Source organism: Populus trichocarpa, chromosome 12 (assembly GCF_000002775.5).
Source record: "Populus trichocarpa isolate Nisqually-1 chromosome 12, P.trichocarpa_v4.1, whole genome shotgun sequence".
In the NCBI taxonomy this organism is placed as follows: domain Eukaryota; kingdom Viridiplantae; phylum Streptophyta; class Magnoliopsida; order Malpighiales; family Salicaceae; genus Populus; species Populus trichocarpa.
Genome location: NC_037296.2, coordinates 15,084,242 through 15,109,419, shown reverse-complemented (window position 1 = coordinate 15,109,419; position 25,178 = coordinate 15,084,242). Strand labels below are relative to the sequence as shown.

At 33.4% G+C, this 25,178-nt stretch overlaps 5 protein-coding genes across 5 annotated transcripts; all 5 read right to left on the bottom strand.

The window, feature by feature from the left end:
- Nucleotides 1-1,116: 1,116 nt before the first annotated feature.
- Nucleotides 1,117-3,548, bottom strand: LOC7484396 (GDSL esterase/lipase At5g45670). The gene is made up of 5 exons (XM_002318793.4): nucleotides 3,222-3,548; nucleotides 2,877-3,001; nucleotides 2,193-2,435; nucleotides 1,718-1,961; nucleotides 1,117-1,635 (listed from the first exon to the last, which is right to left on the bottom strand). Exons 1-5 carry the CDS (start codon nucleotides 3,475-3,477, stop codon nucleotides 1,370-1,372), a joined length of 1,134 nt encoding a protein of 377 aa, XP_002318829.3. The 5' UTR covers nucleotides 3,478-3,548; the 3' UTR covers nucleotides 1,117-1,369.
- Nucleotides 3,549-9,578: 6,030 nt separating this feature from the next.
- On the bottom strand, nucleotides 9,579-10,906 carry LOC112323571 (GDSL esterase/lipase At1g29670-like). Its single transcript, XM_024582211.2, has 3 exons — nucleotides 10,627-10,906; nucleotides 10,166-10,412; nucleotides 9,579-10,074 (listed from the first exon to the last, which is right to left on the bottom strand). The coding sequence occupies exons 1-3, from the start codon at nucleotides 10,888-10,890 to the stop codon at nucleotides 9,809-9,811; spliced, it is 777 nt and encodes a 258-aa protein (XP_024437979.1). The 5' UTR covers nucleotides 10,891-10,906; the 3' UTR covers nucleotides 9,579-9,808.
- A 1,497-nt stretch (nucleotides 10,907-12,403) lies between these two features.
- On the bottom strand, nucleotides 12,404-16,306 carry LOC7484397 (protein FAR1-RELATED SEQUENCE 5). Its single transcript, XM_006377016.3, is given in 6 exon segments — nucleotides 12,404-12,606; nucleotides 12,712-12,771; nucleotides 12,849-13,001; nucleotides 13,099-14,843; nucleotides 14,846-15,472; nucleotides 16,116-16,306. Coding segments are annotated over 5 exon segments (2,643 nt in total). The 5' UTR covers nucleotides 15,432-15,472; nucleotides 16,116-16,306; the 3' UTR covers nucleotides 12,404-12,507.
- LOC7484398 (protein 108) lies at nucleotides 15,461-19,133 on the bottom strand. Its single transcript, XM_024582110.1, has 3 exons — nucleotides 18,857-19,133; nucleotides 15,558-15,613; nucleotides 15,461-15,472 (listed from the first exon to the last, which is right to left on the bottom strand). The coding sequence occupies exons 1-3, from the start codon at nucleotides 19,131-19,133 to the stop codon at nucleotides 15,461-15,463; spliced, it is 345 nt and encodes a 114-aa protein (XP_024437878.1).
- On the bottom strand, nucleotides 18,266-23,217 carry LOC7484399 (probable methyltransferase PMT15). The gene is made up of 7 exons (XM_002318796.4): nucleotides 22,336-23,217; nucleotides 21,245-21,455; nucleotides 20,832-21,129; nucleotides 20,351-20,743; nucleotides 20,175-20,252; nucleotides 18,840-19,843; nucleotides 18,266-18,452 (listed from the first exon to the last, which is right to left on the bottom strand). The coding sequence occupies exons 1-6, from the start codon at nucleotides 23,077-23,079 to the stop codon at nucleotides 19,600-19,602; spliced, it is 1,968 nt and encodes a 655-aa protein (XP_002318832.3). The 5' UTR covers nucleotides 23,080-23,217; the 3' UTR covers nucleotides 18,266-18,452; nucleotides 18,840-19,599.
- Between the last annotated feature and the right edge of the window lie 1,961 nt (nucleotides 23,218-25,178).

Sequence of the window (25,178 nt, the reverse complement as noted above, 5' to 3'; positions counted from 1 at the left end):
AAATAAAATTGAGGTGCTTGACTTTCCGTTAAAGCACCATAATATTTTTCAAAAAAGACTAGTAATTGACACCTGATTGTTGAAGGGCTTGACTTGTGGCAGTCCACGTGAATTTATGATGCCTACAGATAGCTTCCTTCTTGTCATTTTTGTGCTCGATATTTTAAGAAGCTTAATTTCGTTAAAACAAAATTACTTTTGATTTTATCAAAAGAAAATTATATACATATTAGTATTCAGAAACTTCTTAAGAAAACATGCATGTCTTTAAACTGCATGAGAGTTGTCTCGACATGATCTAGTTGGTTTGACTTATCTAAAGACATGAGAGTTGTCTCGACATGATCCAGTCGGTTTGACTTGTCTAAAGATAACTTTGATAACTTTTAAAAAGGTCTGGGAAGATGAGAGTGAAAGAAAAAAAAAAGAAATTGAAATATAAAAAGAAGAAATTGAATTGAGAAAAAAGAAAAAAAAAGAAGAGGAAGAGCCTTATTTCATCAAATTGGATTATAGAAATATCTAATCGAAAAAAAAAAAAGAGTTTAAATATTTAAAAATAAAATTGAGGTGCTTGACTTTCCGTTAAAGCACCATAATATTTTTCAAAAAAGACTAGTAATTGACACCTAATTGTTGAAGGGCCTGACTTGTGGCAGTCTACGTGAATTTGTGATGCCTACAGATAGCTTTCTTCTTGTCATTTTTGTGCTCGATATTTTAAGAAGCTTAATTTTGTTAAAACAAAATTAATTACTTTTGATTTTATCAAAAGAAAATTATATAAATATTAGTATTCAGAAACTTCTTAAGAAAACATGCATGTAATATAAAGGAAATATAAACGAATGGCAACACTCGGCAATCAAGAGTTAAATATTTTAAGATTTTAGTAAGGCGCTGAATTTTTATAATTTTTGGAACCACCAAATCATCTCAAATTAATGATTATGATCAAGAAAATCCTGATCTTACAAACATTACATTAAGACATCAAAAACCTTTCCCAACACAAATTAAAATTTCGATGACCCAATTCTCCTTCCTTTTTATCCTCTCTTTCAGCTTTGTTAGGATACTGATTTCACAAAAATAAATAAATAAAAAGGCAGAAAATTATATGAAATTGCATGTTTTATTCAATTGCTAGGGTTTGTTGCAACATTCGAATACAATGCTAATATCCTAGATGACAGAAACAATATTGTCAATAACCAGTCTTCTCTGGAAAAACATGAAAAAAGAAGAAGCAAAAGACCATTCCAATGGTGGGTGTCTTTCTTTTTTTGGTAGAAATGGCAGATATCTTTTAAATCAAAATACGAAGGCCCTGCTGGTAGTCCTACCCTAAGCCAACCACCAGTCTTAATCATAATATTTTACTGCCACACGTACTGCAACCATCGGCTTCATCATTTGAGACCTCAGCTAATTCACTGATATCGTATGGACGTGCATCAACAGGAAATTGACGTTTATATGCCCTTTTCGCAAAAATCCTAGCTCTAGCTTCAGTATAGTGGGCTCCGTCCCAGTACACATGCTCATCCCTGTTGAGGCATGGATAAGTAAGAGGTGCACACGGTATTCTTCCAGTAGGAACTTCACAACAGCCCTTATCGGTGATTTTGAAACCTGCAAAGTAAAATTAGTAGGCCATGGCGACGTCTGTCTTGATGATCAACCATTAACCCCCCCAAAAGAATAAAAATATTACCTAAATCTGTATAATTTTCAGAATCAATTTCGTAAGAGTTTATGTAAGTAAATTTAACAGGAAGGTTGGCATTAAGCTTTGCGATCACTTTTTGAAGCTTATTGTTGAAAAGTTGAACTGCATGGTTGAGTTTTTCTACACATGAAGATTCATCTGCGCCAAATAGTTGGATGTATGATGGCATACAACCTATCCGAATAAGTCCAAAGACGGCTATCTTTCTTGCTCCTTCCTTGTACAATCTCTGACATTGTCAAGAAGAAGAATGGATGAAGAGGCACTATTAGTAAGTTAGTTTATAGCCACTATCATTAAAAAAAAAAAAAGTTTTATAGTCACAATTAAATCACGTTTTAAATCTCATATAATAACTTAGGATTATCACTACTTTTATCTGGTTTTGTGTGTATATATATAAATATATATGGTACTAACAAATTAGCTTTTTGGAGGAATGGTTTTTCAAGGAACTAACCTCTAGTTGAATTTCATAAGTTAGAACAAGAAGCTGTGCAAATTGTTCAGGAGTGTAGATCTTGCTACTATTGTAGCCTTCGGCAAAATAGTTGTTGAGATAGTCATTGTAACCGATTTGAACAGCATATATGCAGTGGCCAAGGTACTTCCTTGCAACATCCGCACCCCCCAGTTCTTTGGCAATCCGTGATACTATAATCTTGTGGTAATATAACTGAAGATCCATGGTGTATCGTTGTCCCTTTCCATACAAAAGAATCATATTGTTAGGGCTGCAAATTAAGACATAAATATTATTCTTACTGAATTTAGTTAAGTAGCATATATTTATTATATTTATTAAAAGAAGTTGATTCGCTTTATTATATTGGGAAATGCAGTGCGTATGTTCTTACAAAAATATATTTTGATAGAAAAAAAATTCAAGATGACGAACCTAAGAAAAACAGGATGTATCGTTGTCCCTTTCCATTAATTTAGTGTTTGTTTAACTCAAATAAACTTTGAAAAACAGGATGGCGCCCATCAAGAAGATGACGAACCTAAGAAAAATCTGAACCAGCAGGTACTTCTTCATAAATTTTAGAAAATGTTGGATTTTATTTCATGTCCTAAAAGAAATATTCTGAAAGATTTTAATATATTCGTAATTTAAAGGCATATGAGTAGTGTTGGCAATCACCAGAAGAGATCCTGTCGTGTCAAGAATGCCACCTCCAGAAGATGCATAATTTACACCATTCATAAAATCCCTGCAGTCCCCCGTCCCGAAGGGTGGAATGTAATTTTCGAAACCTAATTGTTCAGCTGAAACAAAAGCTCTGCTAATTTATACAGGGTATTTATTTCTTAAGATTAAATGATGAAAAAATGAGCAGCAAATGGTAAAGATTAAACTGAACAAAATTTCTAATTTAATCCAAGAAAACTACCTTCCTAGCTAATGAGAAAGAATTCGTTTTTGGTAAGAGAAACCAAACGAAGATTTTATGTTTAATTATAAAAGAAGAGAGAGGAAGCTGCAGACCAATCACGTCGGCTAAGTTGAGTCCATTGCTACACCTTCCTGTAGACCCATAAGGAAAGTCTACGCCGTAAGGTAGATAAGAGGCTTTCACATCTGTTGCAAGAACCATATTGTTCCCATTATCGAACAACGAGTCTCCAAACAAGAAGAGACAAGGCACTTGTGGTGATGATCCACAAGCTCGGTGTTCCCAGTTTGATAGCGCCAACAAAATAGACAGCAATATTATCCTCCATGTCTTAAGCCCACCTGCCATTGACAAGCACTGTGTAAATGAGATGAGGAGGAAGAAGAAGTGAGTAGATGGCTGGGGCACCGTACCCCGACAGGCTACTTACTATATATAGATGTTGCAAATCATCAATTTGAATTAATAGTACATATCATTAATAGTTCAAATTTAACGAGTAATCGCAATAAGTTCCACGTACGTATTGGATTCCAAACTTAATTATTTGAATCGTTTAAGACAGTGGGTTGTTGGCTAATGTAATTGATTTATTTAAGTTTATTAAAAGTGAAGAAAGAAGTGGAAAATGGGTTCGATGATTATAAAAAAAGAAAGAAGTGGAAAATGGGTTGTTGGTTAACAAAGAATGTGCCATGCATCATATATGCCGGGATATCATCCTCGTTTTTCTTAACAAAAATAGTTTTTTTTTTTTTTTTTTTTGAGAGTTCATAAAGTACATTTTCGACTGCTCATCAACGGTTAAAGAACTTGGTTTAAGAGATTTCTTTAACTTTCATCATTGTTGTTATTTATTTTTGAGTTTCGTATAAACAAAAAAATACAAAAAATAAATAATAGAAATATATATATATATATATATATATATATATATATATATATATATAGTGAGAAGAGTATACTAGAACGCTTAAGAAATTACTAAAACTAGTTGAGGAAGATCAAATATACAAGATTGAAAAATTTGATAGTGTATTTTCGACTGATGAATGCCTTTTTGACAAAGAAAATTCAATTTGAGAAGGAAAATTCAAAATTGAATGTTTAAGGACTCAATTAGAATTTCTCAAGGTTTATTTGAATTTTATTGAGAGCTTAATTGCAAGAAATTTTGATTTTCAAGGTAAAATTGCATGAAATCAAAAGTTTGAAGGTGATTACGAGTGCAATTAAAAGAAATTGAAAGAATAGAGGCTCAATTAAGATTTGTCAATCCCAAATCAAAAATCATATACGACGCGTCGTTCAGACTTAAAGAAGAGAAGGTGAGTGACATGTCATTTGATTGATTGACCTCTGTTTTTTACAGTTTTGGCTGATCGAGTTGGAAAATTCAAATGTATGAATATGGAGCTATATACCTCCAAATTAAGCAAGGTTTGATTCAAATTAAAGGTGTGCATTTCCTCTACCAACTCTAGGTGGTCTCAGGCAATGATAACATATCAAAATTGCTCTGACAAAGCTTCAAAATTGGGCAACCCAGTTTGCCCTGACAGTTTTGGTTGATCGAGTTGGCAACTTTAAACATCTGAATGTGAAGCTACAGACCTCTAAATTAAGCAAGATTAGATTCAAATAAAAGGTATGCATCCTCTCTACCAACTTCAGGTAGTCTCAGGTGACGATGACATCATAATTGCTCCGATAAGGCTTTGAAAGTGGGCAACCCAGTCAGCCTTGATAGTGGAACTATCATGCAGAAACCGACCTATTTTTCATGTGTTTCCACACTAAGCCTTTTCAACGGGTCCTTATCAAGGGTTTACAACACTTTCCTCAAGATAAAGAGGTTAGAAATGGATTCAAAACCTCCCCAAACCCTAGCAAAACCTTATAAATACCTCCCAAGCTTGAAGGCAGAGGAGGTGGAGAAAAAAAAAGAAAAGATAAGAAAAAGAAGAGAAATATCAATAAGAAACACGAGTGTAGAAGTCCAAGAGCCTAAACAAAAGATTTCTTAGCTTTGCAAGTTTATGAAAAGCAAAAATTTCCAAAAGAAAACAAAGAGAGAGTAGTTGTTCTAGGTATACTTTTCTGATCTAAAAGTAAATCCTTTATAGCCTGCTTTTGATGTTTTTTATTTATTTTTTATTTATGTTTATAAGCATAGTAAATAGATTTGAATGCTCAACAAGTAATGTTGTATTGACCTCTTGGTTGTTGTGTTTTTTATTTAATAATGTTTATTTAAGTTTTTTTATGTTTTTGATATATTAAAGTTGTTGTTTAAGTTTGTTTTTTATATATAATGTTGTTTTATTTTATGTTTAATTTAAGCTATGCATGTTAAATTAAAAGTGTTTTAACCTGGGTTGGTTAGGTCTATTCATGCACAAAATGGGTTTAGAAAACCAATTTTGAATCCATGTTATGTGAACATATAGTCTATTTTAAGTTTAAGTTTTTTTTTTTAATTTGGTATCTCTTGTTTGATTTTGATATTTTGATGTTTTTTTGTTAGTTTTTTATTTAAAAATGTTCGTGTATGATATTGTGACTTATTGAAATAAAAAAAAACATGTTTTAGAAGAAAAAAATGCATATTTCCAAGCTTGGCAGTGGCTGCCATTTCTAGGCATTTTTCTGGGTTTTAGGCAATGTTCTTCGTGTTCTTGGGAAGAACATTGCCTTAACCCCTAGATTGGGACCAATTTTGGTTCATTTCTTTGCACATACACTTTTCTTATGCATGATTAACCAATAATTTAATGTTTATTTGCATTAATAACGAGTTTAAAAGGTGTTTAATCCTAGGGTTTTGGTTTTGAACTGAAACCAATTTTGGTCAAATCATGATGATTCATTGATAATTGAAGTGAATGGATGATAGATTATTGATACTTGCATGATTTCTAACATGTATTTGCCTTTGGTTTGTCCATATCTAGTCTGGTTTGAGAGCCACGTTGAATGTTTTTTATTTGTTCTTCCCAAGAACATTGTCTTAGCTATATGATTTTGACATGCGTATATTTTATTTATTTTCCCAGAACCCTTTCTTATGCATGATTAACTAATAATCTAATGTTTATTTGTATCAATGATGTCGCACGTATACAATGTCACAACGATAGTCCTCCCGGGTCGAGAAATTTTCGGGAATGGTGTGAGAGGAAAGGATAAAGAATTATTGTCCTTTATTAGTAGAAAGAGGGAACAAGAGTCGTCACTCAGTATCTTAGTCACTAGAAACTCTAACCAGTCTTAGAGTCTGGGAAGGTATCAGCACTCCTAATACGTTTTACCTAGAACATCTACTCTCTCCTTTTGTTTTCTTTTAGAAACTTTTGCCTCTCACAAACTTGTTATCCTTTCCAAGCTTAGGAAATTTTTGTATTATGTTCTTGATCCTTTACACTTAGGTTTCTTGTTAATGTTTCTATCTTTTTCTTATATTTTCTCCCTTTCTTCCTCTTTCCTCTCTCTCCTCCCTCATGTTTTTTTTTCTTAGGGGGTATTTACAGGGTTTTGGGGGGTTTTAAATTCATTCTTGACCTTTTAATCTTAAGGTAAGAGTTATGAATCCTTGATAAGAACCCATGCAAGGTCAAATTCAAACCAGATTAATTTGCTCAAAACAAAAGCACATACATGTTGTAAATCATATAAAGATCAATAATCTAGCATCCATTCACTTCGATTATCAAGGAATCGTCATAATTTTGTCAAAATGGGTTTTGGTTCAAAAATCAAAACTCTAGAATTAAAAACCATTTAAAACATGTTATTAATGTCAATAAACACTAGATTGTTTACTAATAATGCATAAGAAAGATGTCTGTGCAAAGAAATGAAACAAAACAAGTTATAATCATGTAGCTAAGACAATATTCTTGAAAAGAATATAAAAAACACGAAGAACACCTAATGCCAAACCCAACAAACATGGAACCCAAATCAGACCTGACATGGACAAACCAAGAACATAGACATGTTAGGAATCATGCAAGGATTAATAATCTAGCATCCATTTACTTTGATTATCAATAAATCAACACGATATGACCAAAATATATTTCGATATCAAAACAAAACTCTAGGATTAAAATTCAATAAAACATATTATTGATGTAAATAAACCATAAATTATTGACTAATTAAGTCCAAAAAAGTGTCTAATGCCAAGAAATAAACCAAAATTGGTCCAAATCAAGGGTCTAAAACAATGTTTATCTTAAAAAATAAACCATAGATTATTTATTATTGATTTAAAAGTTTTATTAATTATTTGGTGGGGCCATAGGAGAGCCAACAAGATGCTTTTCTTTTCCCTATGCTCTGAAACAGTTCGATTCAATTCCCCAACGAGATGCTTTTCTTTACAACTCCATCATCAAAGGATTCCTTCATTCCCAATTCTAACTTACTTACTTCATCCTTCTTTTCCATTCTCACATGTTGCAAAACTCCGTTTTACCCAACAACTTCACTTTCCCTTCTCTTCTCAGAGCCTGCGGAAAGATCCAACACGGGAAGCAAATCCATTGCCACCTTTTATCAAACAAAATTAAATTATTCAAAGTTATTAATAGATTCTGGTAGTCTTTGACAATATTAAATTATCGGTTTAGATTTTGGTAGTCTTTGACAAAGAATTTGGTGAGACCCTCCACAGCTTCAACACATTTTGACAAAGTTATCAGATGAAATGGTCCGATCACAATACTATTTCACGAGAATGGATTCAACAAATTTTGACAAGGTTATCATAGGTCTCTACTTCCAGAACTATCAAATTTCTCATCAGCCCAAGTAACAGAGCGAGTAAATTTCTTCACACCAGAAGTTTTAAGAGGGTGTTTGAGTGTTGATTCACCTGGTTTAGCTGCTCTGTCACCAAGATTTCTTCTCAGCTTCAGCAGTAATTCTAATGGAACTGGTTTGACTGGAAGTTGAAGGCGAAGACAGATCTTGGCTGCTTAGCTCATCTTTTTTGGCTCCTTTACTTCTATATGACGATTTTTGCAGGAAAAAAATGCGAGGGACGAGGACAGGATGAAATGAATTTTAAACCGTTGATTTTTAATTTATAGTTAATTCATTGAAGAAAGACAAGATTTAAAGATAGAGGATTACAATGAAAAAGATAGAGAGCATGGGTGACAGTTTCAAAACTGATGCCAAAAATCCTATTTGGTCCTCTTACTTTCCTGTTGATACATTGTAGTCTCTTGGGTATCCTAAAATTCAATCTTATTACAAGTTGAGAATAATAGAAGGCTTAACCAAGCAGTTAGACAACATTTACTATTTATATATGTATGGCAATATACAATAGTTAATGTAGAGATTACGACATAAGAATACATCTATAAACCTTTCCTAAATCTATACAAGCCTATATTGCACTATAATACATCCTCTCAAGCTAAGGGTGGAGGTTCAACTCGAAGCTTGAACCGAAGATCAATAAAAGGAATAGTGAAAAATGGCTTGGTAAGAACATCGACAAACTGATCCTTGAAAGAAATAAAGCGAATTTGAATGGCCTTCTTAGTAACTCTATCACATACAAAATAATAATCAACCTCAACATGTTTAGTATGAGTATGGAAGATAGGTTTCGTAGACAAATAAGTAGCACCAAAATTATCACACCAAATTGTAGGTATAGAGAAAGGGGTAATCTGCAGATCTGATAATAAATATTGAAGCCACAAAACCTCAAAAGTCCCATCGGCTAAGGTTTTATACTCAGTCTTGGTAAAAGAACGAGCAACCATGTATTTTTTGCATGATTTCCAAGAAATTAGTATAACCAGAAAAAACAAGATATGCTCCCGTATATTTACGATCATCGACACTACCAGCCCAATCAACATCTATAAAACCATGTAAAGAAAAAGAAGAGTTACGAGTCATATGTAGACCAAATGAAACCGTAGCTTTAAGATAACGCCATCCAGGTACATGATTCATTAGCGTTGTTGTTGTTGTTATTTGTCAAAGAACCATCTCACCCAAAAGTTTAAGTTGTTAGGTGATGCCTCACAATACAATTTATATTATTTTCTAACATACTCTCTCAAGTAAAAGCCCTTTAGACTTGAAACTTGCGCAGGTCCATATTACTTTGTGTTATTAATTGGATTTTAATTAGAAGAGAGAATGAAAGGGTGGTGAGATTTGAACTCGTGACCGTTTGATTATCAAGATTCTAATATCATATAAAAAAACCATCTCACCTAAAAATTTAAACTGTTAGGTGAGAGCTCACGATATGATTTATATTATTTTCTAATACAGGGTTCTAATACGTATCATGTCAAATAACCATCTCACCAAAAAATTTAAGTTGTTAGGTGAGACTCCAATATTATATGATTTATATTATTATTGATTATTAGAATTATTTAATTTAAAAAAGAATACAAGACAGAAAATTATATGAATGGGATGTTTTATTCAGTGGCTAGGGTTTTTTGCAATCTTAGAATACAATGCTGATATCTTAGGTGACAGAAACATTGTCAATAATCGTTGACAGCTATTGTCAACCAGTCTTCTACGAAAATCATTAAAAAAAAGAACCATTTGAATGGTAGATATCTTCTATATAATTATACGAAAGCTAGCCCTGGTAGTGCTACCCTAAGCCAACCACCAGTCTTAATCATAATATTTTACTGCCACACGTACTGCAACCATCGGCTTCATCATTTGGGACCTTAGCTAATTCACTGATATCATATGGATATGCATCAACAGGAAATTGACGTTTATATGCCCTTTTCGCAAAGATCCTAGCTCTAGCTTCAGTATAGTGGGCTCCGTCCCAGTACACATGCTCATCCCTGTTGAGGCATGGATAAGTAAGAGCTGCACATGGTATTTGATCAGAAGGAACGTCACAACAGCTCTTATTGGTAAATTTGAAACCTGCAAAGCAAGCCAAAGTAAAATTAGTAGGCCATGCCGATGTCTGTCTTGATGATCAACCGTTAACCCCAAAAGAAAAGATAAATACTACCTAAATCTGTATAATTTTCAGAATCAATTTCGTAAGAGTTTATGTAAGTAAATTTAGCTCCGGGAAGGTTGGCATTAAGCTTCGGGAGAGCTTTCTGAAGCTCGTTGTTGAAAAGTTGAGCAGCATGGTTGAGTTTGTCTACACATGAAGATTCATTAGCGCCAAATATTTGTTTGTATGCTGGCATACAGCCTATCCGAATAAGTCCAAACACGGCTACCTTTCTTGCTCCTTCGTTGTACAATCTCTGGATTTGGCAAGAAGAAAAATGGAAGAGGCGCTATTAGTTAGTTTATGGTCACAATTAATTTGGAATGATTTTTCATGGAACCAACCGCTAGTTGATGGTACTCATTTGTGTTCTTTTTTGCTAGATTAACATCAGCTTAATGGTACTCTGGTTTTATTAATAATTAAAACTACTCAATTATTACTTATATATAAAATAAAATAAAACATACCTCTAGTTGAATTTCATAAGTTTGAACAAGAAGTTGTGAAAATTGTTCAGGAGTGTAGATGTTGCTGGTATTGTAGCCTTCGCCATAATAGTTGTTGAGATAGTCATTGTAACCCGTTTCAACAGCATATATGCATTGGCCAAGGTACTTCTTTGCAACATCTGCACCCCCCAATTCTTTGGCAATCCGCGATGCTATAATCTTGTGGTTATATAACTGAAAATCCATGGTGTATCGTTGTCCCTTTCCATACAGAAGAATCATATTGTCAGTGCTGCAAATTAAGACATAAATATTCTTACTGAATTAATTACTTAAGTAGTATATATTTATTATCTTTATTAAAAGAAGTTGATTCGCTTTATTATATATTGGGAAATGCGGTGCGCATTACAAAACATATATTTAAAAAAAAAAAACAAAACAGATCAGATGGCCATCAAGAAGATTACACCAGATTTTAGAAGATTACACCAGATTTTGATATCCAACAAAATTCTTTTTTCCACTTGCCAAAAAAGGAAACTCTCACGTGAAAAATAGAATATAATGCTGATATCTTACGTGACAGAAACGTTGTCGATAATCGTTGACAGCTATTGTCAACCAGTCTTCTACGAAAAACATTAAATAAAAAAGAGACTTGAATAGTTGAATGATAGATATCAGCTACCCAGAAACAAAAGCAGCAATCGATGCCTTTCAATGGCCTAACATCCGGTCACGTGACAACAACTAGTCAAAACGAGTTAGGTGTAATGTAGCACACGAGGTTGCGGTGAAAAACGACAAGGCTTGCTAAATTAATGGGAAGCACTAGGACCCAATTAAAAAAAAAAAAAAAAAAGGACTTCAGTGGAAAAAAAGAAAAAAACAACCCTTGAATGAAAAAAAAGTTGAGGTGAAAAAAGGGAAGGAAAAAGACCCAATTAAAAAAAAAGGACTTGAATGAAAAATAAATAAATAAAATTGAGATGGAAAAAAAAGGTGAAGGTTTGTTAAATGGAAAGAAAAATGACCCAATTGAAAAAAAAAAAAAAGACTTTTTGATTGAAAAAAAACAATTAAAGTACTTCAGTCATCAGATGAACCGATAAAAATAATAATAATTGATTATTGATTGATAAAATAAAATAAACTACAGGCAAGTTTTCTTGTTTTCTTTTGTCCCAAATTGTTTGGACTAAATTGGTAGGCAATACCAATTGAAGTGGAGAGTTTCTTTAAACAGTAAGGAGCTGAGCTAACTATTCAATTAAATAATACTGAGTATTTTTCTCATCTCTTCTCAAGAAAGAAGTGGGTTATTTCTTTGCAAAATTATGCTCAATTTCATGTGGTAATTCCATCAAAATCTCTTCATTACTTGGGAGAATAATCCGCAAGAATCAGATTTTGTAAGGAACATATGAAGAGAGAATTGGATTTGGTTAGACAACGTACGGTTGGCAAACAAGGATCGGTTTTTTAACAAAGCACAGAATATATCATCAAATATTAAATATGATTCCACTAGATCTAGCTTAGGGATTCTAGATGGCATAGTTAATTCCATGGGTCAATGGTCCGCCAGCATATGAATTAAGTTCTAGAGCATGAACATGGCCCAGGAATCAGGAAGGACCTTCTGTTAATGAAAAAAGAAAGAAAGAACTATTGCCTTCCCTTTTTGAGTGAAAAAGACGGAATATGCAGGATGACTCAGGGGAGAGCACTTCCATTTTTTAATGAAATTTTGGTGTGGGGATCTGCCTTTCTATTTAATGAGAACAATGCCTAATTGTAATCCAACTTATTATTTGTTGAAACAACTGAAGCATTTGAGGCTATACAGACATAGATACAAAACATGGGAGAAGAATGATATGACATTCTTCATGTTTACTTGAGTCCAAGATAAGAAGTGTCAAAAGTTCTGAATCTATGATCATATAGTAAGATTGAAGATGATTGAGGATGTTGGAGATCGAGATCCATTGCCTGCAGATGAAAATGAGAAAGTTGATGATCAACATGCAAAGTTTGGCTGCAATTTAATTACAAGAGCTAATCCAAGATATTGCCATTTTCAAGTTAAATATGTACCTGCCTAAATAGAGCATTGTTAGTGAGGGACTCGTGGTAGGCGCTCCGGATTAAGGGTTCCTGCACCAGATCACCTGGATAAGTACCATGGTTCTAATTCGATAAATGGAGAGAAGTTAAATGTCCATGAATAGTACCTGGAGTAATGGAATTTGAGTAGGTGAGACATGCTGGTCAGCATAAAAAACTGATTGTTGGTACATGTTAGGATTATCTTCATGGTCCATTACTGGATTCTGCTGCTGGTACATGCACTGAACCACCTGATTAGCCTCAAAATTATACAAACCCTGCTTGATACACATGGAAGAATCATTCAATTATCAGCTCAATCATGAGAAAGGATCCAAGCAAGAAAAGGATGATTGAAAGTATGGCTAGAATAACCTGCAGAAGAGGATTGTGAGATTGGCCTTCAGTCATAACACGTGCTTGTGGAGGACTTGAAATGCAGCTGCTAGTATTTGGTGAAGGTGTTTGTCGAAGCTGAAATCTTTTTTTCTTACAGCTCTTTTCATTTATATTCTTCAGTTGATGTCTATCAGGAGCAGCACTCTCCTTTTCTTTGGTTCCGTCCACTCTGTTGTCTTCGCCTTGATCCTCAATTTCTTCCTCATCCAAGAAAAACTCAGCATTTTCACTTTCAAAACCATTCACCACTGTGCTACTAGAGGTGATGCCTTGACCCTCCTCAGCTTTCAGCATCAAGATCTTCTCTACACCTTCAATTAGCTCATCTAGTTGTCTTAATGCAAACTGAAACGCATCCTCTGATTCAGCTGCTCTGGCTGATATTTTGATTATGTTGCGGCACAAATCTTTGTAACGGCTAGCTACAGCCAACTTCAGGTTCTCTTTAGCAGTGAACTCACCGCTATCTCTTACTCTTCCGAGCCTTGTATCTTTTGTCCATCTCTTCAAGATATATCGGGACGGGACCACCTTTATGTTCCAGTTATCAAGAACTTTCAAAGCATGGCCACATAAATACCCAACATTCTCAAATTTCATGCAATTGCAAACAACTGTGTCATCTGCTGAATTGAATATGACTGTATATTCTTGAGTCTGTCCAAATGTACTGACTTTATATTCAAGCAAAAATCCTTTCTCATTGCACTGGGTAACTACAACATTTAAACACTTCTCATATTCCTTCTGAAATAATTCAAAAGCCTTTGGCGTATAAATACCACTTGCATGCTTTAGCAAAGCTACATTCCCCAGTAATCTTGGCATGGATCTAGTCATTTCATCATTAGCATGTGTTTCTTTGAAGCGTTGCTCGTCTGCCACCCTTTCAAAAATTTTGTAAATCTGAAGAGCATCTTGGTCAGAGTTTAGGTAACTTCTCAAGTTATTAGATAAATCTTCAGCCACATGCGAGCCTTTCATGTCAAGAAAAAATGTGTTCCTGCCATATGCTATGGACCATTTCTCTCTTTCTCTAAACATCCATCTTAGCCGGTCATTTTGTTGAAGACCATATTTGTCCAGCAGACCCTCCCAAGCGTGAACAAAAGCCTCCTCATTATTGTAGTCATAAATACAACTTCGAAAGTCATTAGAAAAGGATTCCATATCCTTCACTACAAGGCTAAGATGCTTAAGAGCATTTTGGTACATCTGCCAAACACAGATACGATGGCTTGTTTCAGGTAAAATTGAATTGATTGCTTCAACTATTGCTGCATCTTGATCTGTAAGAATGACTTTTGGCTTCTTTCCAGACATTGCCTCTAGAAATGTATTAAACAACCACTTAAGTGATTCAACAGTGTCATCAAATAAAAGTGCAGCAGCAAAAATTATTGCTTGATTGTGGTGGTTCACTCCTATGAACTGTACAAATGGCTGAAGATCTTTATTCATTCGGTAACTTGTGTCCAAACAAACCACATCACCAAAATGATCATAGTCCACTACCATTTTATCATCAGCCCAGAATATGTTACTTACTTTGTCATCAATATCAACCTGAATGCTATGAATGAATGATGGATTTTCAATGTGCTGCCTCTGGAAATAACGCAGCAAACGTCCTGCCTCCCCCTCCTTCATATCTCTAATCCTTTGAGACCGCAGGGAATTGTCAAAATCCATGGCCAGTTGATCAAGAGATTCCAAACTTCAAATTGTCTGTTCACCAGTTCAAAGGTTGAACTTGATTCTGTACCTGAATTACTAGGCAAGTCACCTTCGGCAGCTTGATCAACATGTATTTCCCTCCATAATAGTTGTGATTCAGCATTATTTGGGTCTATGTTATCATGATTATGCTCTGCCTCAAAATGGGTCACTCTGTATTTGGCATCAGGCTGGCGAGTGACAATCATGTGAGCCAAGCAACCAGTTCTTGTTTCTTTCCGATGTTTCTTCACATTAAGATCTCTCTTGTCTTTCCGCCGGTAACCTTCCTTAGAGCAAGTAAACTTTCTAGATACCACAAGACCATGCACCTTACTCCTATTCACCCAATCTTTTCGAACACTGAAGCCTACTGTTTTGGCATACTTGTTGTAAAATCTATAAGCATGTTCATCCGATTCAAACTCTGTGCCAATTTTTAGTACCCCACCTATATTAACACCATCTTTCGATGAGTTACTGAACTGGGATGAATTGACCAGTGCAAAATTCAGACTACGACAGTCCTGATCTAAGTTCAAGTCCAACTTATCTGACTTTTGAAGCCCGATTTCCATGCTGTCATCACTCATCACAAGGACTACCTAATTCTTCATCATCTCTACTCCTTGACCTTCAGAAAACAGGAAGAAATAAGGACAACATACAACATAGAGACATTAAAAAAAAGAAAGATACAAAGACAACCGTTAGCTCACTCCAACAGAAATCACAACTGGCAAAACGATCACAGTTCTTGAACTACAATCATCATCTGCCCATGACAACATGCAAAAAACACAAGCAGTTTTTACATTCATTTCAAACTAAAAATCCTATCTAACATTATCAAAACAGGAAAAAAAAAGTCCATCTATATTTTATAAAATTCATTAAAAATCTCTTAGCTATGAAATTAAATACCAAAACTGAATTTATTGAATTCTTTCTTGACAAATATACTCTAAAAATTCCACTGTCACTGAAATTATCATCACCAGTACTAATAAAGGAAATAATAATACTAATAACACAAGAAAATATAAATTCTCTTGAATTGAAACTAACTACAACACAATACAATATACACACAAAAGGGTCTCTAATTCTCAAAATGGGCATTGTTTCCACACTAAAAACAAACCCATTTCTTGAAGCAAAGTATGAAACTAAAAAACCAAAAAAAAATAGAGTTTTGATAGATAAGAAGCAGCATTTCTATAAATTGCAAGACATGCAGAGAGAGAAAAGAAAAGAAAAGAAACGAAAGTGTGTACCTTTAGAAGGGTTTTGGGGGTCACAAAGGTTCAAAATCCTAGAGGGTTTTTGATAGAGAGAAAGAGAGGGAGAGGGGTTTGCTTTGGACTTGGAATTTTAGGGAAAAGTCATGCATAGGAGCCATTTTAGTTCTTGCCTGAAACAGCAAGCCATTAGGCATCAGTAAGGTCTCCTGACCCCAATGAGTTAGGGGTTACGTATAATTTGTAGAAGTTTGGGGTGTTGATGTAATTTACCCAAAAGCTCTCTTTTTTTTCCCTCCTTTTTTTCTTATTTACTTTCCCTTCTTTCTCTCTCTATCTATCGGAGAAATTTGGCGTGATTTTTGGAAGTTATTTGGAGTTATTTCTTGATTTGATGATTCAAGGAAAATCATATGTATATAATTAAAAATAGTTTTTGTTTTATATTTATTTAATATGTGTTTGATAATATGATTAAAAGTATTTTTTTAGTTGAGAAAAAATCAAATTGATATATTTTTATTTAATTTTAGATGATTTTGTTATGAAAATATCAAAATTATTAAAAAAATACATGAAAAAACTTTGATTTGATTTTTTAAAATAAAAATTATCTTTAAAAAATCCAAACAGCAATTTCAAATGATACCTTAGTATTTTTTTTAAATAGAAAAATAGAACTTTTAATTACTAACTTGTTACATATAAATTATTTCATGTACATTATATATAAAAATATATACACGTTAAATTTTATTTTTTTCATAAATTATGTAAAAATAAACTTTAGCATTGTAAATTAAAATAATTGTTTTTTATCTTTTATAAATTCATATCAAACATAAAGTTCCTCCATTAAAAAAATATTTCATGAAAAAGGACTTCCTCATAGTATATGTAAGAAAACAAATTTTATAAATACGTTGAAATTGTGAAAAAAAATTCAAACAAAACTTAGATATTTTATAACTGCATTTTAAGCTGGGCTGGTTCTATATTGACAAGACTGATTGATGATTAGGTTATTTTTTAAAAAAAAGAGTTCCTTAAAAAATAAAAGATTTTTTTGTTTAAATCACTAAATATATATAAAAATATATGAATAAGAAGGGAAGAAATAAAACAAAGGTTAGGAAATGTGTTTTTGTGTTGTATGACCTAAACTAATTTGGTCAGGTTTTCATGGTGTAGCTATGGTTGGTTTTTGTATGGATGTCTTGTATGGCTAGAGTGGCCTTGGCTAACTAGAATGGGTTTGGCTTTTATGGTATAGAATGTCATTTTCATGGCCTTTTACTGGTTTTTTATAGTATTTGATGGATTTTTATGTTTGGCTTTTATTAATTACTTGGTTGTAGAGTGTATTTATATGTAAGTCTTGGAATTTATTCATAGAAGAGGAGAAAGTATAGTTAATGAAGAAATTGATGTGTTGCATTGGTTAGCATTAGTGGTGGTTGGTTAGTGTATTGTGTAATTGATGATGGATAATGTTATCGATGTAGAAAATAGTTTTTACTCCATGTAGAAAAACTCATATATGTGTAAAAAAATTACATACATGTAAAGTTTGTGTGTGTAGTTTCTAAACTTAAAAAAAATATAAAAAAATATGTCAGTCATACAAAATAAACGAGATCATATCAAGTTTGGAATTGAGTTTCGAGTTGAAATCCTAGATGTTGTAAATAATTTATATTTTTAAATCATAACTACAAAAATCATCACAATGTCAAAGACACATTTAATAAATAAAATAAACATACATCTTCGAAAAAGAAAAAAAAACCTAGATTAAAATTTAAAATAGTGATGTTAGATAGATTTTCATTAGCTTGAAATACCATTGAAACAATTAGTGACTGAAATTGATTTATTTGCATGCAATCCAATGTGATAGAACATGTATAATACAGTCAAGATGTACTCATAGAATTATACAATTAACACGGTAATTATATGTTAATCATTATTTAATTTAATGTTTAATTCCATGTGAAATCCCTGTTCACCATGTTAATATATCATAAAGCCATCGATCTTCAATCACCCCTTGTTTTGTTTCGGATAATTTCAATGTGTTTTATTGTTAATCATTATTTAATCTAATGTTTCTACTATTTGTTTGCATTGCTACGTGCATGTAATTAATTACTATATATCCAGTCACGATTATTACGATAGAATTAACAACTAATAATGTGTTTAATTTATTAATCAGCATGAAGCTTCTGCTTGGTTACAGATCATCGGGACACATTTGAAAGAGAGAAGGAAGGTTGATGGATCATAAGCTTCAATGATTGAAGTTCCAATTACCCTAATTAATATTATTTTCACTCTTTTGCCAACAGCTTCATGCTTGTCTTGTACCTGCAAAGAGACGATAGACATAAATTATTATTATTATTATTAAAAAAAATCCAAGTCAAACTACTATGATAAGGGATGGATAATTCATGCTTAGATATGAATGTTGGATCATATTATATATTTTAATTGCTAAGGACAGTTGGTACAGAGAGTAAAATTGTTTTCGTCGACAAGACCCATCACTTTTTTCAAGGGGAAAAAAAACAAGAAACTCATAGCTTAAATTATTATAAAAAATTATATTACTCTGTTATATATTCTTTTAAATAAAAATTATTAAAGTCTGAAATTTACACGAGTTTATAGCGTTTTGTATTTAATGTATTTATAATTTAATTAGGTGAAATAAAGATAGTGAGATACAAATTTGATTTACGAAGTTCATACCTGCTAGCTCTAGTTACCGCAAGTGATAGGTGGAAGATTGCATTGAGAAGGGAGGCGAGCCGCAATCTGGAGAGTGCTGCAGAGGCAGTCATGTTGCACTGCACCAAGTGCATTACAACAATCAGTACTAGGGTTGGTGTTCGGTGCACCAGGCACCACAAATGGTGCACAGACATTCAGGCTGTTGAGCTGGGATGTGCATATCTGCGAGTGAGCCAGTTGAGTCTGCACTGCAAGTGCAATGAGCAAGAGAAGCAGTGCTGCTGGGGAGCTAAGAGACTTGAGTGATGCCATGTTTGCTTATCCAACAATTTGTGACGACTAAATTTCTAGAGCTTCTGTATGATTGCTAGCTAGCTTGCTTTGATATCTCATTATGCTAATCTCTGCCTTAATTTATAGTTTGAGCTTGGCTAGATATAGTTGATCTTTTACATGACTCACCTAACAGAAGCTTTGAGCTCGCAACAAATGTACGTGTTGAATTCAATATTGTAGTTAGATCATCAAGTTTATGTGTAAGAAAAGTGCCCAGCACAAAACATGTTCTTGATTTGGGCACAAGCCCATTTCCATGGAGGTAAATACAGAACCTGAAACAAGAGGCTAGGCACTTCTGTGTCCAATTCAAGACGAGTAGCATAATTTTTAGAGTTTATCTGATGAATTGGTTGAGCTTTAACTATTCGAAGAAAGAATCATATTTGAGAGAGAGAAAAGAAATCTAAACAAAAAACAAAGAAAATGGAAGTGAAGCTCCTTAGGAAGATCTGGTGGACTCATGTCGGCCTTCAGCAGGAGCTGTCCAGTAGGTCTTGATAGCAAAAAGAAGCTTTTCCCTCTGATGAGGTCCATCTTCGTGATCAACAATTTGACTATCCCAGTTCAGTCCATCACTTATTTTCTTGATCTTCACCAACACATCAACATCATCTCTAAAGATTACACTTCCTTCAGGCCTCAGAATCCTATCCATCTCTAGCAAAATATCTTCCATTTCACATCTGTAACAAAAATCCATGTCGGATAATATTCATCAAAACATTTCCCATTTAGTAATTCCACAATTCTATCTTACATGAATATATATGAAAAATAAATTATAAAATTAATAATTAAAGAGCAATTTTTTTTCCCTCCTAACTAGCTAGACCCTTATCCTGTAGAGTCCCCACAAGACCATGTGTTTGGTACTTGTCTCACATGGATTATTATTATTTTTTTATTTCATATTAATATAACAGCGTTGTTGACCATGATTCTGCTATTTTGGAACAGGAAAAGCAACAAATGATCTGTCTTGTCTGATCATAACATAGAAAAATAATTAATTACCTGCCATCATAGAGGCTAAATACAGAATCAGCATGGATTAAGTCATAAGTTCTTGGATACGTAGACATGGCTTCACACCTGTAAAAGAAATGAAATCACAAGACAAATTAACCACTTGGTTTTAAATATTATAACTCTAACCAAACCAGATTAGTTTATGTTCGATCTCTGCTTACCAATCCTGATATGTTCCAATTAATCCTCGTTCATAAATTACTCCAAGAGTGTTAACCTTAGCTTGGATAGGAACCACATTCATAACCCAAAGAGGGTCCTCAGTAAGAGCAGCAGCGAATCCACCCAAGTAAGCGTTCATGTCCAAAATGTTGCGGTACCTACCAGCTTGTTCTAATTGGTTATTTACAGCTTTATAATAAGATACTCTCCTATTCCATAGAGCTGTATCTTTCTGGAAAGTCTCAGCTGTAATTCCTTCCAAAGTTCCCCTACTAATCCTTGGTGGCACAGCATTCAATCTCTCAGGCCATTTCGGCAATTCCCCGCCGGCGACGTCTTCCTTGTTAGATACCTCAGGCAAGTGAGTCAAACATGTCTCCATGTTTGTGTACCTAAAAAATGGAATGGAATTGATCAAGATGCATAGAACATACAAGAAAATCTAATTTTTTTTATGTGTTGGAAAGCACACGTATGTACCAGGCTTTTTCAGGATCCTGAGCAGGACAGAAATATGGATTTTGTGTGATCTTCCTGTTAACCTTACAATTCAAGTGATTGATTGGTTTTTGCCAAATAGCAATGTCTCCTTTCTCGACAAATTTTCTCCAACATAAGCTTTTAGCCACAGCCTCAATTTTCATCTGTTCATCCTTCAAATCATCTTTTGTTCTTTCCCAGCCCTTCCAATGTTTTTTCCAATTAATTGGAGGACCAGACAAAACCCAATACCCACCAGGTCTTAGAACTCGATCAACTTCAATCAAATATTGTCCTCCTGTTCCATACCGAGAAGAAAAAAAATCCTTTTAGATCCAACCACTGCACTATCAAGCACAGAATTTTGTTTGAGATAATTAAATTTGATTTAAGGTATATGCATATATATGTACCGGATTCGGCCCATGGAATAAGGCAACGAGAGCAATGTGCCATGTCAAAAGCTCTAGATGGGTATGGCAGCCTTTTTGAGGCCAAAATTCCGATCAAGGCAGGAACTCCTCGTTCTAGGGCAAATTGCACTTGTGCTTCGTGAGTGTCCCTTGGTGCAAATGACATTGTTAATATATTGCGTGACAGAAGATATGCTCCCCAACTTGCAACCTGCACTAGTCCTAACAAAGTTCAGGGACTAGAAAATTTACAAGGTTTAAAATAGTTCCATAGTTTAAGAATATTCCAACTCATATTTGCAAATTCATTAGCCTCAAGAAAAGAGTGATATACAAAGATTCTTGCCGAAATCATTTTCCCGAGATAATCTAATTCATTGAATGATTGAATTTTACTGGTGGATATCAAATCAAACGGTCTAAATTATCTAGAAAGTGATTTTTGGGGAAAATAAATAATTAATTAAAAAATCAAACGGTCTAAATTATACTTTGGATTGTCTTTGACTAGCTAAGAGAGCTATATTTGTCGACTTCTTAAAGCTTTATTTAGTAGTAAATCAAATCTCATTAATTACTCATATTTTCAACGATAACTATATTTCAAGAATGAAATCTAACAAATTCAATGAAAATTCCATATTTGTCTCATCCCCTTGATTCACTTGCACAAAAACAAAAATTGACTACTCATCAAAAAAACAAAAAATAATTTCAAAAACCAAGGCTCTTAACCCTAATGTTAGATCCATAACCCACAATTAATAAATGGTTAATTACAAATCCAGCTGGTTAATTTGGCCACAGAAACTTTGTAACGTTTCGAAACATAGAGTCACATATACCAATGTCATATACTTAAATTTCTAAACACCGTTACTTTAAAATCCAATTAATGGGTGCTTATCTAGGAACATGAAAAGACTTCATCTTTGTTTTTATCTTCACTATTTTTAAGAATAAAAACATTTTAAAATTCTAAAAATCGGAAGCAAAATGAAAATAAAATATTAATTTAATAAGCTAAGACTAAAGAAATCATAAAAGAAAGTAAAATATGTGTAGAGATTAAGGATCAAGAGCTTAATTACCCCACAACCAGTATCAATGGCAGTCCTAATAGACCCATCTTTGAGATTGATCAATCTTCCAATATCATCAATATAAGCATCAGCACCATTAGGAAACATAGTCCCCCCACCAGGGAATCTAAACCGATCACCTGCAAATCTGATCCAGTTTTGCCCCGCCTTCTCCACCGTTAGATGCTTGTGTGGCACGTTATTGTACCAAGCAAAATCCCTACTAGCAGGCCATTTAAAAGGGTTCTTGTACCCGTGTGGAGCTGGTATACGACACTTTAGTATCTCATGTTTCTCTGGACAATGCCTTTCTCTATATATCAATTGGTGCCTCTTGAATCTCAATGATCTTTTTGCATCCTCACACGGTGTGTATTCGCTGAAGTTCACGTTGCATGATGGGTAGCTTTTGACTTCTGATGTTAACGTGAAATCTAAATCATCTGCCTTGTGGTGGGATGAAAAGTCAAGGGGCTTCCCCCCTCTTGTTGCAGCAGTGGTGGCTTTTGAGGGGTTACATGGGATTGAAACAATGGTGTTGGTGGTGGCAGTAGCGGCGCTCTTGTTAACGGATAAGACGCCGCCGCCACCTTCGTGGCGCCAGACACCAAAGAGATAAGAGAAGGTGCAAAGGAAAAGAAGGAGGGCTAAGGTGTAGAGATTGGTTTTCTTGAAGAAGAAAGGGCTGTTGGCAGCGAAGTGTTTGTGGGGTTTGAAGGTGGCGCCATGGTACTGTTGATTAGGACTAGCCATGGCTAGCTAGGCAATTCTCCCTGTTTGGATTTTTTTCTTAGTGAATGTTTTCTTTCTCTCAATAAAACCCTCTATTTATTGTGGTCTGGGAGAGTTTAAGAGAAAAGGGTTGAAGAGAGATAGGTTTCGAATCAAGTTGATCATATGATGCACAAATACTATAGCTCTGAAATGGAAAGAGAGATCATATTATAATAAATGGTCCTGATTTCGTTTACTTCAATAAAATAATATGGTAGTAAGTGAGAATGGGAGGGTAAGTGGGTGGGCTAGGCTAATCCAGTCTAGTAGATACTGTCCAGGTAAGCTGAGAAATGTGCATTTTGGCCAGTTGATCACATCGCGCCGCAACAAGCTGTTTCTTCAACAAATAAATTACTAGAAAAATATCACAACCTGTTTCAGCCATTGGAGCCCTTCCAAGAGCTCACCTAGTTTTCTATAATTATTACAGTATTAGCATATGGAGATAGTACTCTGGAAGGTTCAATGTTCGGAGTGGAGTTATCACTATACAAGTACGTACCCCTCTTGCATTCTCATATAATATATATATATATATACACACACACTACTAAAGTTTTCCGGCAAAAGCTTAATAAAAAATTGCATGTCATTGCTGCTACGTAATTCTGTCTCTATATTCAAGAAAAACATTTTTCTTGAATATATAAATTCATATATCAGTTATATTTTAAGATTTAAAATGAATAATATTTGCTAACTAGTTAAATTTTAAATTTGATTTTTAAAGATTATCAGTTCGAGTTTAACAAATTTCAGGGTCACTGGAGATTTACATAGTCGTTAATTTCATGACCCGTGAAATTAGTCGAGGTGCGCTTAAACTGATCCAAACATCTCCGTTAATAAAAAAATAAAAATGAATAATTAATTTCAGTACATAGAACTTCGTACTTATGAATAATTAGAACTATTTGTTCTAGAATGATTTGTTGATTAATTAAGGAATCATGGCTGATTTGTTTAGATGAGGTGCTAATTTGAGGTTATTTTAAGGAAATTAGAAGAAAATTAACGAAAATGTTTGCAATGACAGCAAAAGAGTGACCATATTCACAACTGTGCACTGTGCTGGTTAAAATTTAGATTTTAAAAAAATAATTAAATTTTTTTATATTTTTTAATTGTTTTGATGTGATAATATCAAAAATAAATTTTTAAAAATAAAAAATATATTATTTTAATATATTTTTAAATTAAAATAACTTTAAAAAATAATTATTATTTCCGTAGTCTCAAACACCATCCCAACGAAGAGCCACTGGGCAATAGAATGGAGTTCCGATTAAAAGTATGAACTGTAAATTAGAATTAACAATAGATAACGTCAACGCAACGATAATGTCTACAATATGATGTTTGACTATATCGGTTTAAACAATTTGCAGGTGGTAATTCCCACCGGTTAATAATTAGCTGCTTTTTTTTTTTTTTTTTATTCTCTTGTCATGATGAATTTGACTAGTATTAATTTAATTTAATATTAACAGTTTACACTGTACAAGGACGGGGTCGTTTTAACTGATTGTATAAATAGTAGTAAACCACGTTAATATATTATTTTAATATTTTTTTAAGAAATTTGTTTGGTGGGTAGCTCACTTGGCTAACATTTGATAACATTTGATATTAATAAGGTTTTTGAAAGTATAGTAATGATTATTTTTTAAATTATTTTTATTTAAAAATTATTAAAATAATATTTTTTTATTTTTAATATTAATATATTAAAATGATTTAAAAATACTAAAAAATTAATTTAAAGTAAAAAAAATAGGTTGAAACTCACATCTCAAACACCTCTGACTTGTTGAAGATCACACTAGAGATGGACAATATTTTATGTTATGTGACAATTCACATAAATAAATAGACAACTATCTATGTTAATAAATGAAAAAAAACTATAAACAATGACTAAAAATAAAAACTGGAAAAATCAAGAGATGGATATAAATCAAGATATTTAATTTTTTGGGTTTGGTTAACCTGAATTAACCAGAATTGATCCAATACATCATCATCTCAATATTTGTTTTTTTTTAAGGTGTCAACTTCAATTTTTGTTTTTTTTT

Excerpts from the sequence above, each read along its gene's own strand:
- LOC7484396 (XM_002318793.4), bottom strand. The coding sequence starts at position 3,477 with ATGGCAGGTGGGCTTAAGACATGGAGGATAATATTGCTGTCTATTTTG. Across the intron at positions 2,436-2,876 it reads ACACGACAGGATCTCTTCTG|GGACAACGATACACCATGGA; the intron begins GTGATTGCCAAC and ends TTGTATGGAAAG. Across the intron at positions 1,636-1,717 it reads TGAAAATTATACAGATTTAG|GTTTCAAAATCACCGATAAG; the intron begins GTAATATTTTTA and ends TTTACTTTGCAG.
- LOC112323571 (XM_024582211.2), bottom strand. The coding sequence starts at position 10,890 with ATGATTCTTCTGTATGGAAAGGGACAACGATACACCATGGATTTTCAG. Across the intron at positions 10,413-10,626 it reads CTTATGAAATTCAACTAGAG|AGATTGTACAACGAAGGAGC; the intron begins GTATGTTTTATT and ends TGCCAAATCCAG. Across the intron at positions 10,075-10,165 it reads TGAAAATTATACAGATTTAG|GTTTCAAATTTACCAATAAG; the intron begins GTAGTATTTATC and ends CTTGCTTTGCAG.
- LOC7484398 (XM_024582110.1), bottom strand. The coding sequence starts at position 19,133 with ATGGCATCACTCAAGTCTCTTAGCTCCCCAGCAGCACTGCTTCTCTTG. Across the intron at positions 15,614-18,856 it reads TCTTCCACCTATCACTTGCG|ATGATGATTGTAGTTCAAGA; the intron begins GTAACTAGAGCT and ends TGTCATGGGCAG.
- LOC7484399 (XM_002318796.4), bottom strand. The coding sequence starts at position 23,079 with ATGGCTAGTCCTAATCAACAGTACCATGGCGCCACCTTCAAACCCCAC. Across the intron at positions 21,456-22,335 it reads CCATTGATACTGGTTGTGGG|GTTGCAAGTTGGGGAGCATA; the intron begins GTAATTAAGCTC and ends GGACTAGTGCAG. Across the intron at positions 21,130-21,244 it reads TATTCCATGGGCCGAATCCG|GAGGACAATATTTGATTGAA; the intron begins GTACATATATAT and ends GGTATGGAACAG.